This window comes from Protobothrops mucrosquamatus, unplaced genomic scaffold (assembly GCF_001527695.2).
Source record: "Protobothrops mucrosquamatus isolate PMUCROS unplaced genomic scaffold, P.Mucros_1.0 scaffold7501, whole genome shotgun sequence".
NCBI classification, from domain to species: domain Eukaryota; kingdom Metazoa; phylum Chordata; class Lepidosauria; order Squamata; family Viperidae; genus Protobothrops; species Protobothrops mucrosquamatus.
In genome coordinates, this window is record NW_015393301.1 from 1 (window position 1) to 14,925 (window position 14,925).

The following is a 14,925-nucleotide window of genomic DNA, read 5'->3' on the forward strand; positions in this document are numbered from 1 at the left end:
TATTGTTTTTAATAATTGTATATCTGTTTAAAAGAGAGTTAAAGGAGGTTATAGATATGTTATTTTAATAGCTGATTAATGTTAATTAGAGTATGATTGTGTTATTGTTACCCTGTGATTGGCACTGGGAAGTGAGGGGGGAGGGAGGGGGGTGGAAGGGTGGGAAGGGGAAGGGGGGGATTTATATTGTAAAATTTTATAAAATTTTCAATAAAAAATAAATAAATAAAAATACACACCACTTTTTACTTACCATTTCCTGTTATCCAAATTCGTCCCATTCAATATGTTTTAGTAATATTTATGGGAAAGTGTAGTTATTGTATTTCTTTGATCATTTGGTGGGATTTTGCTTTCCCTTCCTTTGACTTTGTTCCTGAGTTTCTGGTGAGACGTGAGGTGAGGGAATGCTGATCTTGGCAGAAGAAAACCAAGATGTTAATTAAATGACGCAAGCCTTTGATTATTCTCTCTCTCTCTCCCCCTCCCTCTCTCTCTCTCTCTCTCTTTCTCACTTTCTGCCAAAGCTAGACATTCTACTCAACAAGAGAAGGAAGAACAGAAGATACCACTCAAATCTTGCTGATGAAATTACAGGAACTTCAAGAAGATCATTTCTGCCGGAATTAAGACAGTATTGAATCTCTGTTTTGCTTATAAAAAGTGAAGTTGCCTGTACCAATATTCCAGGAAGAAAACGACAAGAGGTTTTTGCTTGCCAGAGGTTGTTTTTTTTTCCTTATTTCATTTTGCCTGCTTATTAGTCTACGGAGATTACAAAAAGAACAGAAGATTATTTTTCTGGTTTTTAGTGCTTTTGAATATGTTTCACTCTCCGAATAAACTTTTTAGACCAGATATAGGACTTCATTATGATCATTCTTGGAAAAACTATAATTTTATTTAGTTTGCCTCCCCCCCCCTTTTTTTTTTAGATACCAATATGTTTTCCTGTCAGAGCTTACTACTGTAACAATATTATTGTTATAGTATTATTTCTGGATTTAAAAGAAATACAGCGTTCGTGTCACTTCATGAAATACCCTTAAGGAATGTGGAGGAAGTTTTATATTGTGTAACTTAAGTTTTGATTTTGAATCTTTAAGCCACAGGCACACCTATAGAACCAGTTTTATATTCTAAATCCAAATGTGAAACATGTCTTGGAAGAGAAATTATTTTTCTGTGGGACAGGGCGGCGTGCAAGGCATGTTTACTCCACGAAATACAACATCTATAGCACCAAGTAAAGGTCTCAGCAACGAGCCAGGACAAAATAGCTGCTTCCTGAATAGTGCATTACAGGTAAGAAATCTGAAATAATAATGTTCCTGTCTTTTATATAAAAAAACTTTCTAATGTTTCCTATGCTATGCTGTTTTAAAAGCATATATACTTCAGTGCCGTGGAGTCTAATTTTGTTGGACCCTGTTATAAACTTAGCTTCTCTTAATCTAGTTTTCAGATTCTCTGACATAGTATATATAACATACATACATTCAATATAGATGTAAGATATTTAGTATTTTGGATTTGAGTCCTTGTGTGAATATTTTGCTATCATTTTTAAAATAACAAGGTTGGTATTAAGTTTTACCTTTCCTGTTGACCATTTTTCAGAATGGATCAGACACCAAAATTGCTTTCCTGCTTTCTTGCTATTGCCACAATAGTACAGTAAGCACAGATAACAACTGTGTGTGCTTCATTTGAATGAATTCTTGACAGGTTATTGGAATCCTCTTTTAATTTCTTTGCATGTGAAAATAATAAGAGACATGAATGTTCCATGTAAAACTTTGTGAATAAGGCTGACAGGTGGATAAAAGAGATACCGTATTTTCCGGCGTATAAGACGACTTTCTAAACCCTGAAAATCTTCTCAAAAGTTGGGGGTCGTCTTATACGTCCAGTCGTCTTATACGCCGGAAAATACGGGTATTCAGGCAGGCTTCCAGAGTTCGGCTGGCAGGATGCAGGTAACCCCTCCCCCCGTCCTGTCGCCTCCCACCGCTCCGCGTCCCGCGCCTCCGTGTCTCAAGCCTCTGTGGCACAGAACTGCTGGCGTTATGCTTTGGCGGAAGACTTTTTCTTTTACAGATGGGGCGGGTGGGCCTGACATTCGCGTGCAGGCAGGACCCCGCCCGCCGAACCACCGCTTCCTCATCGCCCTCCACGCCAGCCGGCTCTGTCTCCAGACCTCCCAGCTGACGGGCGCAGGTCCGGGGGTCGCCAGCTGACGGGCGCAGGAGTTCGGCGCTGCAGCGGCCTCCCCTTCGCCCTCCGCACCGGCCAAAGCGTTGCCTGACATTCCAGCTGACGGGCGCAGGTCCGGGGGTCGCCAGCTGACGGGCACAGGAGGTAGGCGCCGCCGCGGCCTCCCAGCCGCTTGCTTCTTCGGCTGGAGCAATTGCAAGGGCTTGCATGGTCGGTGGCGGCAGGGAGCGCGTCAGCGGCCCTTGGGGACCATGTTCCAGCAATTCCAGCAACCGTTTTTTTTAGTTGGGAAAACCAAAAGCCAGTTGTCTCAGAGTAAAAGACTATTCCCATTTCCTAGGTTCAATTTTCTGAGAAATATCTCACAATAATGGCTAGTCAGTGGTAAACTGTTTGATCCAACTTCCTCTTTCCTGGATATCAAATAATGTCATTGCTCCTCCCCTTTCCCAAAAAAAACCCCAGGCTCTGTTGTTTTACCCAAGCCTTTTGGCAGCTGCAGTTGCAAACTGGATCTTTGTAGCACAAACAAATTGCTTCATGTGCCTAAATTATCCCGCTAGACTAAGTGAGAGCTCCTCTCCTCTCTTCTCACTTTTTTCCCCTTCAAGTCAGTACTTACTCCTGGCAGCTACCTGAAATTTCTTGGCAAGATTTTTTGGAAGTGATTTGCCATTGCGTGTCTCCTAAGGCTGAGATATTGTGACTACCCCAAGGTTATTCAGCTGGCTTTGTGCCTAAGGTGGGACTGGAACTCACAGTCATCTGGCTTCTAGTTTGATGCCTTGATCACTATTCCAAACAGAATGTCTCTCATTTCATTAGATATAGCAGTGGTGACAAACCTATGGCACGGGTGCCAGAGGCGGCACTAAGAGCCCTCTCTGTGGGCACATGCGCCGTCGCCCCAGTCCTAGGCCTTCAGCTGGGTTTTATAAAACATTTTTGCTTTAGGCCTCTGCCACCGTGTGCAAAAAAAAAAAGGTTCAATCAACCAGTCAATTTCAACTTCTTGCGGGAAAAAAAAAGATCTTGCAAAGTTGAAATTGATTGATTGAACTTTTTTCCACTGCAGCCACGCCCAGCCAATGGGCCACACCCAGCCAATGGCCGCACCCACTCGGCACCCAATGATGCATAAGTGGGTTTTGGGTTGCAGTTTGGGCACTCGGTCTCTAAAAGGTTCGCCATCACTGAGATATAGGAAATATAGAGTACAAATTCAAACACATGTGAGCAGTTTTTATCTGAAAAAATGGCAAAACAGTCTAATAATCTATTTATGTTTTGGATAGGAAGTAAAAGCCATCTGCTGGTATGAAAGCTTAAATATATGCTTTTCAGTGAGAGTCACACAGGAAAAAACATATTTATTTCCTTCCATTGCCAGATTGAAGTGTATATTTAACTGATTCCTATTTCAGGGAACTCTTCTTAACATGAGTTAGCATTTAGTACCCAAGAAGGATCAAAAGTATAGTTCAGCTTACTTCCAAATTCATGATACCTACATATCATTTTCCTATAAAATCACCCAAACTGGCAGAGAAATACTTTGATGTTGGTCTTCAGATATAAGATAAGATAAGATAAGATAACCTTTATTGTCATTTTTATACTGTGGCACACATCAAAAACTTGAGCGTTCGCAAGGTTAATGCTGTATGGAATGAAACTCTGGCTGAATCTGGATGTTCTGCTTCGGATACCACGAAGCCTCCTGACAGAGCTGAAATTAGTATGTTCTCCATACTCGAATCGACCTTAAAAACTGCACCAAATACAACATAGCTTTATGATTTGGGCCAACTTTTAACTTAGTTTTGTCCCTAATTGTCATGGAGGCAATGAGATCCTGAGAGTCATATCAGAGGCAGCATTTTCAGTGTGAATACTGAAGTCCTCAGGGCTAAGAGCCAGGGGCTCTCAGGGCTGTTTCAGTAATCCTGGTAGGAAGGCTGTCTGACAGCAAGGTGTACTGGACAACATCTCTATTTCTCTCTCTTGATCCACACATCCCTGAAGAAGACAGACATTGTAGACCAGTGATGGCGAACCTATGGCACGTGTGCCAGAGGCGGCACTCAGAGCCCTCTCTGTGGGCATGCGCGCCATCGCCCCAGCCCCTCCTCCCCCTGCAGCCTCCTCACCAGGAGCCCCCCCAGAGGAGAGTCGCCCCCGGGTGCGGCCTGCACGGAGCAGCGCAGCCAAACACATGGCAGCCAGGCAACAGGGACAAGACTCCGCCCTCGTGCCCCGTCGCACACAGATGATGCTGCGGGGAGCAGGCGGAGGGCACAGCTGCCCGGGCAATCTGCTGCAGTGGGTGGCCCTGTGGGTGGGTGGGGTTGGGGTGGGGCGGCAGGCCAGGGGGTGGAGCGGGGGTGGGCTGGAGCGGTTTTTGGGCACTCAGTCTCTAAAAGGTTCGCCATCATTGTTCTAGACAATGGTGAATTTGTTGGTGCTTGAGGTGCTCACTGATGTTCTGGGGAGCTGCAGGTAATGAAACTGTGAGGTGACACCACTAATGGGCCTGCTGGACATGCATGCAAATTTGCCTTGGGTCCCTGCCAGTGACGCCTCCTCAGTGGCTGGAGCGCCAGCCTGTGCTATGACAGCCTGAGTCCCATTGCGTCTAGCAGCGGTTTCAATTTTCTCCTCCATCTCGAGTCTTCACTGAGTCTTTACCACTCTCCCAAAAGTGAGAAGGTAGGCGGTCGGGGCCCAGCACCCTGAGAAAATGAAATTTTATGAGACTTGGTTTAATGTCATGGTTCCAACAGGCAGAGACGAATAAAGCAGAACTCTGAGGCGTGCAAATTCCTCAAAGAACATGTTTATTAGTTACAAAGCACCGGCATGTCAAAAGTGAAACCAAGTCTGGAGAAACACGTAACAATTCCCCAATACAAAGTTTAAAAATTCCATCTCTAAAACTATGCAAACAACTACATTCCCTAATACATCTTCTTGGCGGGCTTTTTATGCAACGCCGGGCCTGCAGTCTTGGGAGCAGCCAATGACCTCGGTTCCCATGGAACAAAAGATTATTTTGATTAGCGAAGCATCTGGACAACCCCCCTCTCTCTGTTCTATGTGGCAACCGAAAAATAAGAAGGAAAATGGATGTAGCCAATGCTCATTTGTAGAGTTGACAAAGAGACTAGTCCATACATGTCAAACACAAGGCCCGCGATTGGCCGATATTTGTCCTGCGGGGATGCCTCGGAGATGACAAGAGACTGACCTCTGCCCCTGGCCCCACCCAGCCTGGTCCCTAAGGAGCAACACACAGGAGGTAGTGAGTGTGCGGGGACCAACAGCGTCCAGCAGCAGGGGCTGCATAGCCCACTGTAAATACTGAGCCGGCCCTTCAGCAGCAGCGCTGTGGTGGCACCGACAGCATACAAAGTGGGGGGCACGTGATGTGGACCGCTGGACATGCCTATTCCATCCCATCTCTTTCTGGTTGGAGAGCAGAGCTCACATATATTACTTTATATATATAAAGCTCACATAGACCAAGGTCGGGTAGCCACATTTTTTCTCATTTAACTTTTAAAGTTTGCAGAATAAGCAGGCTAATACTTTATCTTGTAAACAGAAATAAATATTATTTTACAATCCTCTTCCAACTGCCATTTTATGCTTACAAAAATTTTGTCCCACCCTTCTGCAACAATCAATTGTCCATCCCTCCTTTCTTAAGGATATACTGTACTCTACATGTTGCAGTTCTCCCATAATAGCTGGGCACTTTACAATATTTCAAATGTATCTTATTCTGGTGGCCCTGTGTTAGGATAGATGTCAAGACTTTTTGGTTTGTTCTGTTGTATTTAGTTGCTATGCCAAGTGTCTGACCAACAAATCATTTGGCATGGGCCTGGGTTATCTGAAGGACATCTGCCTATCCTCTCACATGTGGTAGAAGAGGTATGCTGCAGGTCCCACCTGTTAGAAAATTCCACTTAGCAGACGTGAAGAGGGATGTCTTCTCTCCATAGCACCCTCCTTATGGAATATAAGCTCGTATCCATCCTCTCTTTAAATTCTTAAAAGCTGTTTGACAGCCCATTGTCCATGCTAGTGGTTGGCCCGGTCATGGCTTTCCTCCTCCTTTGCCTGTTTTGAGTAGTTCTGTAAGGGGTAGGGCAATCTCGGCAAAGTGGGGATAAATTGACGATAAAAGTTGGCAAAACCCAGAAAGCTCTGGAGCTGTTTGCGAGTCTTTGGGGGCTGCCATTCGATTATAGCTTTCACTTTGGCTGGATCCATTTCAATACCCTCGTTGGAAATTCTGTAGCCAAGATAGTCTAATCGGGTTTGGTGAAATTCACATTTCGACATTCACGTTGACATTGACAATTCACATTTCTGGAAGTCTGTCAAGACATGCCTGGTTTTGTCATCAGAACTGGGGTCTCAGGGAGCTAGTGAGATTTTGAGGTGGCTCCATTGTTAACTTTTTACTTGTAGTCCTCTAGTAGTCTTGTTGTATCCAGCCGGAGTCATTTCATATGAGATGGGTGGCTATATAAATTTGATGTACAAACAAAATTTGATTTTTTTTTGCAACCCAGCCTTTCCCCACGGGGACCTTGAAATATAGTTTCCTTCAACTTTATAAGTAACTGCCACATGTCAAGGACTACCATGAAATATTACTATGTTTAATTATTATCATTCCCTACAACAGCAAAGAACAGTTTTCCACTGTTCTTTCCTGATCTTGGAAATTCTCCTCTTTTGCTCCATCAAATCTTGTGTGTGTGGGGGGAGAGCTTCATGGCACAGAAGGGGTAGACTGGAATATTTCATTAATGGGAAGGCCTGGATATTTTTGGGAGAGAGCAAATGCTGTTCAGGGATCGTGTCTCCTTAAAGAAGCCTGACAGCCTAAGCTATTAGACTGGCAGCACAATTAGATTTCTGCACCTATCAACACTCAGAAGAAGGGGACTTGTTTTAGGGAGGGAAAGAGTCAATTTTAATGATTAACAAAAGAGATACAGAAACTGCCCCTTCTGAACAGTTTGAGGGTGGGTATAGAAATAAAGTAAATAACTTCTTTATCGTGGCCAGTCAGGAAGAAGGAGTGGAGAATTTTGAAGTGAGGAGGAGAAGTGGAAATAGAAAGTGGATCACGGAAGAGGAAGAAACATTTAATGCTTTCAGCCTTGGAGGGGAAAAGAAAAGAAAATAAAGAAGATGATGCAGTGTCTGAGATTGTCAAGGTTCGAAATACCAGTTCTAAAGCAAGAAGTAACTGTTACGTAAATCTATTTCAGCTGCCCCAAACTGTAGTGACTCACAAAGTATCTCTCAATTTGGAAAGGCAGGAAGAAGTAACTTAAAAGTTTAAAGCCTTGAGGAAATGGATGAATGTGGTGGCCTGCCATTCTTTCATTCCAGTGGGCAACAATTGTGTGTGAGGTTTCATCCATGACCAAGAACTCTAATTTAGCTGAGACATTGTCTAAAACTACAGAGTGGAACTAAGATCTGTCAGGAGATTGGTGTTTTTTGTTTGTTTTTTGCTGACTTTCGATATGAAAAGGACCCAGTTTAAATCTCAGTGGCTGTAAGATGAGAGCTGTAATCTTGATGGCAATCATCGGTTCAAAAGTCTTTATGTAACTCTAAATGTGACAATCCTTACCAGCGATGATAAATTCCTAGGAAGTTGGTTCAAAGAAATGCTGTGTAAATCAGTGTATATGATTTTATTTTAATTTATCTGATGTGTCCGTATATCAGATAATCTATTTGTGAATTTAAAAATAAATGATCTAATTAATGTGATAAAGGCATCAATGAGCAGAAAAGGGAAATTGTCTACTAAGTTCAGATTTTGTAGAATTTAGATTGGGAGTGATTCTCAGAGACTGCCTGCACAAGCCCCTGCTGTTTTCTTGGCAAGGTTTTTCAGAAATGATTGCCATTGCTTGTTCCCTAGGGCTGAGATACAGTGACTGGCCCCAGATCTCCAAGCTGGCTTTGTGCGTAAGGCAGGGTTAGAATTCAAGGTCTCCCAATTTCTAGCCTAATGCCTTAAACCAGAGGTCCCCAACCTTTTGAGCACCAGAGAGGTTTTTTTACGGACCAAAGGAGGCGTGGTTTCATGTACTGCCTGCATCCCACTGATGGGGCTTTGCTTGTTTGCGTGGACCGGTTTCTGGCATGCCGTGACTCGGTGCCGGTCCACGGACCAGGGGTTGAGGACCCCTGCCTTAGACACTATACCAAACTGGCTCTTACTTTTACCCTTGGTGTTACTTCCTTATTGCAAAGGCATGCCAATTTATTGTTAAAGTGCAGCAGCATTTACTGAATAAATGCTGAGTATATACTGGTTGAAGGAATAATTACAGTGGTGCTTAAATGTTTGTAATTCCTTTTGAATTTTCTATGTTTTTTTTCATAAATCCTAAAGCTAGATAACGAGAACCAAATTATATGAGACATAAACATTATACTTGCTGGTTTATTGATTGAGGGAAATGATCCAAAGCTACATATTTGTACGTGGCCAAAGTATCTTCGAATAGATCACATTTTAGGTCATATTTACGCACAAATATTGAAAATTCAAACAGGTCCACAGATCTTTAAGCATCATTGTATATAGCATATGGATGAGCAGTCTTCCTCATTATTGATACCATTGCTATGATGCCCATCCAAGCAAATTCTGTTTTTTCTGCCATGATTCTTACTGCCTTGATTCGGTTTTTCTTAATTCTTCCCACTCAAGTCAGTTCCTACTCATAAAATAAGAGATAATTTTTCTCCCTCTTTCCACCATTCCCAGTTCAGGTTCCCCTTTTATGTCATCTCCATCCCCTACAAATTTTCCCCTTTACATCTTTTTTTTTCTGTTCTTACTAATCCAGCTACCTTGGTCCTTACTACTTTGGTATTTTATATAGGTAGAATTGCCTCTCTTTCTATCCCTTTCCAGTCCAGTTCCCCCTCTTATGAATATTTCTGTCCTGTATGAAGGGGAAGGACTGTTGCCTGTATCATTGCTGTCTCCTCCTCACCTCGCCTCTCTTCCGTCCCTTGCGTTGCATTCATATTAATACATTGCACTATTTCTCACTTTTTTTAAAAAAAAAACCTTTTATGTTTAAATGGTAACATTTAAATAAATGGATTTTCTGATTTTCTATATATCCACAATAAGGATTATAAAACTATCACTTTACATGGAAATATTTTCCTTATCAACGGATTACTTAGAATGTATGTACCGAATGCTTTCAATTGTAGTTATGCTTTATACTCTCAGATGTTATTAAAACCAGTTTTCTTGCCTAAAATATTCTGAAGAAAATTGATTAAAAACAATAATGCTTTGCTTTCTAGGTTCTCTGGCATCTTGATATTTTTCGACGCAGTTTTCGACAACTTACAACCCATAAATGCATGGGAGATTCCTGTATATTTTGTGCCCTCAAAGTAAGTGATAAAATGAATTCAATGGGATGAATTCCTCCAACACACCTCCCTCCATTGATTTCCTGGGGAAAGTGGCAGAAAAGATTGCAAATGGTGATCGCATTATTGTGATTTGTAAATGCAAAATGCAGGTTGTAAATGCAAAATAGGTGGCCAAGTGCCTGAAATTCAACCACATGACTATGGGATGTGACTATTTACAACAGCCAAAGGTGCCTTACAGGCTACACTGCATCTGCTCCAATATTGTTGCAGTCATAAGTTGAAGAATACCTGCACATGGCTGACCAACCTTTTCTTGAAAACTTCTGGTGATACTAGTTCATGAGACAGGGTGTTCCACAGTTTAACAGTTGTCACAATCGGGACATTCCCCCTTGCTTCAAGATTGGATCTTCTCTCATTAGTTCTTCTCTCCTTCTAATTAGCCATTTGTCCAGGTTGCTATAAAGACTATATGACTGGAAGGTCCTGACCAAACCTCGGATTCCAAGTGTAATTTATGTGGAAATAAACTGGATGCAGTAAATGCAGCTTTGCTTTTATCCAGCAGTGCTCTTTCCCCTTGTAATCCTAAAAGCTGGAGATAAGTGCCTAGTACAGACTTTAGAGTATGTGATTAACTATATATTTTATTAGTAATATAAAGAACGATTTTGTTGAAAGCTAAGAAAATATATGAATATATATCTTTCATACACTGTTGAAATAACTGTTTATTAAAAGGAGGTTTTTGTTTAACTCTTAGAGTTTTCTGAGAAAACGAGCGAAAATGATTCCTTAGTCTTTCAAGTAGTTTATGGCAGCTGACAATTAAAGGCAGTTGTTAATTTAAGAGAGTTATTGTGTTATATTTTTGTAACTTGCTTTTGAATTATGAACAAAACCTGAGAATCCAGAAGGGAAAAAAGACAGGGAAATATTTTCTTCTTCAATCCCCCACTCCCCTTGCTATTAATCAATATATAAAGTTGCAGTTCTTATATGTGAATGGGTTATTTATATTTTGAATATCTTATTGCTCCATATTAATCTTACATTCTGCGATGATTAACTCATTTTACTTATATGGATGTACCCATATGAGGCATCGGTATACAAAATGCTAGTTTCAGTCCAGGACCTGTAATACCTGTTTGTTATTTAAATAAAATATGCTTGCATTACAGCTATCATCTGAGTTATAACTTGGCCAATAAACACAATCGTGAATGGTTCCTCCTTTATTTAAGTCAGTGCTCTCTTAATGACTTAGGAGCTCATAATAAGTTTTTTTTATCTGTTCCCATGTTGACATATGTAGAGCATAGTCCAGGGGTAGGCAACCTTGGCTCTTTTATGACTTGTGGACTTCAACTCCCAGAATTCCTGAGCCAGCCATGCTGAGGGGAAAGGGAGAGGTTTCCAAGCTGAGCCATGCTGGCTCAGGAATTCTGGGAGTTGAAGTCCACGAGTCATGAGGGGGCCATAGTTCCCTCATGCTGGCTCAGGAATTCTGGGAGTTGAAGTCCATGAGTCATAAAAGAGCCAAGGTTGCCTACCCCTGCCATAGTCCTTGCATTTTTTTAACCAGACTGATGAATGATTTTTTTTTTTAATTGGGAGCTTGTTTATTTGTGCTTAGAGAACGGGTAGGGGGAAATTTGCCTGTGGAACAAAACAAGTCACAAAGAATTTGTTTGCTTTTAGGGACTGTGGTGCCAGGATGTAGGACAGGGGATGTTTTGTTGTGGCTAGAGAAGAATGGAGCCTTCATTTGTCGATTCTAATAGCGTCTCTGTCTTACAGGATTTTCATATGACAAAAGCTGAAAGAATTAATTTTGAAAGTGTTTGAAAGTGTGCTTGCTGAGAGGAAAGATGAGGTTCTTAGTGTTTGGACTGACAGAGGTCAAAAAATACTGGTTCGGTTCTGGTGAAAAAAAAATCACATGTGCAATCTAAATTATCTATTTACATATACATGGATATTGCCAAAGTTCGTAGCTATTTTACAATATAAGAACTAGAAAAGGCATACTTTGCGATTTCTTCCCTCCTACACTCCATTTCTGATTAGCTTCAACCATTAAAAATACTAGCTACATACAGTCATTACATGCCTCAATCATTAAAAATATTAGCTACATTCAATCATTACATGCTTCAGTCAAAAATACTAGCTACATACAAACTTGAATTGTATTTTCCACTTATGGAACATAATTGTATGAAATACTCCTTAGTAATTTGGGTTACTGAATTAATAAATAGGCTTCCCTTTGGCCCAAAGCCTCATAAATTCTTCTATTTCTTTATGTTACTTAAATCCTAATAGCTGTCATCTATCAGTGTTGCTATCAGCAATCTGTGTTGATAAAGTAATTTTCTTGAGAAAAAAAGCCAAATAAAAATACTACTGATATATAATTATGATAGTATTGTCTTGACTCTTTACTTAAGACCTTTACAAAATAATATGAAGTATATGGAGGGAGGGGGCAGCAGTGTCTATGGATGAGTAAAAAGAGATCAGATTAATAAAAGCAGTATTGTGGTAGGTAGAGTGATATAAGCCCCATCCCTTTTCTACATGTGTCATGATTGACAGATTAATTTAGATACTCATGAAAGCATCAAAGTCAGTCCATTTCATAAAAATCTACACTAGGTATCTAACAATCTGAAAACAAAATGCTACATAAATTAGCATGGAATAAATTAGCCAATAGTTCCTGGCTGACAAACTCAGTTACCCATCCAGACAAATAAGGAATACATAAATCATAAAGACCTGCACAAATGCCTGCACAGAAGGTCTGAAGCTTCAAGTCAAGGCTGAATTAATAATGTGATTATATTGGAAGCTAGTGCATTAGAAGAGAAATTTGGAAAAAAAAAAGGGAATGTTGAAAACATTGTTTTATTTTAAGCAAGAATGGAAACGGAAGCGCAACCACAAGCTGGTATAGTAGTACAACCATTAAATAATCAGGCTATAAACTAAGGACTTTACACTTCAGGGAGTCAAAAACCAGGGGATCTGGCACACATTTGGAATAGAAATTGCTTTTTTAATATTATTCTCCCAAAAGTGGGAAAACAAAATGTGTTTGTCCAAAAGGTCAAAAACAGCTGAAAGATGTAGGTGATTGCTTGGAAACAAAGGGGTTATGTGTATGTGTAGATCAGTAATGGCGAATCTTTTGGCCTTGGTGTTTCAAAAATTTGGAAAATACCAAAGATAACAATGCTGCTTGTGACATGCCCCTCCCCTGCAAATAACAAGTATTTTTCTTTTTAAAAAAATATTTAAATTTGCAAATAATAGTAAATTGGGTGCAATGTTGTAACACCCTAAAAGACAGAAATGCATTTCAAGGACTACTGACCCGTTAAAAAAGTAGAATGAATTATATATATTACCAAATATGGTCTGACTGCAAAAAAGACAAGTGCAAATGGAGGCACTTGAAGTATAGATTCCAAATTATGAGAAGTCTAGTTCTTGTTGGCCTGTTCTGCATAACATAATTAAAGGACTAGAAAAACTAGAATAAAGAAGGGCAATGGCATTTTCATAGGATTAGAAACAGTATCCTGGGAAGGAATTAAAAGAATTGTATATATTTAGCCTTAATAAAACAGCTAAGTATTAGCGTAAGTATCTCAAGGGATCTTACATAGACAATAAATAGCTATTCTCCATCCTCCCAGAATAGCAAGAATATGTTAACAATTTGGCAAGCATACTTATTTTTGGTTCTTTGTCAGTATGGGTAAAAATAATTTGAGCACTTTAACATTTCTGTGTTTTTATCCATCTAGGGTATCTTTAACCAGTTCCAGTGCAGCAATGATAAAGTGTTACCTTCTGATGCTCTTCGTAGTGCTCTCGCAAAGACGTTTCAGGATGAGCAGCGTTTCCAGCTAGGCATTATGGATGATGCTGCGGAATGCTTTGTGAGTATGAAAGTGGTGGAACATTGATGAATCCTGAAAAAGAATTTCTCATTTTGCTAAGTTAGTAAAATCTGTACTGTTTGAAGAAGCAATAAATAGTGAAGCTCCTCCCACCAAAAAGCAAGCATGTTGGTTTTTTTTTTACTTTATTCCTTGTTCTCTTTTTCTTTGTTTTTTTTCCTTGGTTGCTTTACTTTCATTTTGTTTAATCGTCCTTTTTATTTATTTGTGGGGATTTGGTTGTGAGCTACCTACAGTAGCCCCATGGCGAGATAGGCAGCAAGCGACAAAATAATAATAATAATAATAATAATAATAATAATAATAATAATAATAATAATAATAATAATAATAATGCTTAATATAATGTTATTGCTTCCTGCAATAACTCAGCAATGTTACAAAAAACCGCGCTACTCAGAACATCTTATATTTAAGGAGGTACCTAGTTGACACCTAGGATGTTGGTAGCAACCCGTGTCAACCATCAGTGCCAGCCAATTTGAATGTTCAATTGACTGAGGTTCATGTCTAATGAATAAAAAAAAAAAATAATAATACCACCCTTATAACACTCCAGATTTAGCAGTTGTCGATAAGAAAGACAAAAAAGCCTGGATAGTGGATGTCGCAGTGCCTGGAGACAGCAGAATAGAAGAGAAAGAACTGGAGAAGATAACAAAATACCAAGATGTACAAATAGAAATAGAACAACTGTGGCAAAGGCAAGCAAGGGTAGTACTAATTATAATAGATATCTTGGGTGCAATCCCAAAACAACTGTAGCACCACTTGAACACCATTGGCATTGACAAATTCACCCATCAGTCAATTGCAAAAGGTGGCTCTACTGGAAACAGCTTCTATCCTTGATGATATCTGTAATACCATCAAACATCCAGATCTGCCTATCCTAGGTCCTTGGTAAGAACTCAGTAGGTAGACAAAAATGCCAAACCCAGTCTGTGAGGTTTGACTGTGTGATATTATTATTATTGATCATCGCACAGTCAGCCAGAAGTTCAGACTGGATTTGGCATTTTTGTCTACCTGGGATAGGCAGATGTGGATGTTTGATTATTGTTGTTGTTGTTGTTGTTGTTGTTATTATTATTATTATTATTATTATTAATCATTGCACAGTCAGCCAGATGTTCAGACTGGATTTGGCATTTTTGTCTACTATCGACTAAATTAGTAGACAAGTGAAATGCTGTGGACATAATATACTTAGATTTCAGTAAGACAAAGTAGACCACAGCCTACTTCTTGATAAGCTAGAAAAGCGTGGGATAGACAACAT

The 14,925-nt window shown here is 40.1% G+C and overlaps 1 protein-coding gene across 1 annotated transcript; it reads left to right on the forward strand.

The window, feature by feature from the left end:
- Positions 1-936: 936 nt before the first annotated feature.
- Positions 937-13,622, forward strand: LOC107300577 (inactive ubiquitin carboxyl-terminal hydrolase 54; the record flags this gene model as incomplete). The annotated part of the gene is given in 3 exon segments (XM_015829891.1): positions 937-1,305; positions 9,589-9,681; positions 13,488-13,622. Coding segments are annotated over 3 exon segments (375 nt in total), but the record flags the coding sequence as incomplete, so codon positions are not given.
- Positions 13,623-14,925: the final 1,303 nt, after the last annotated feature.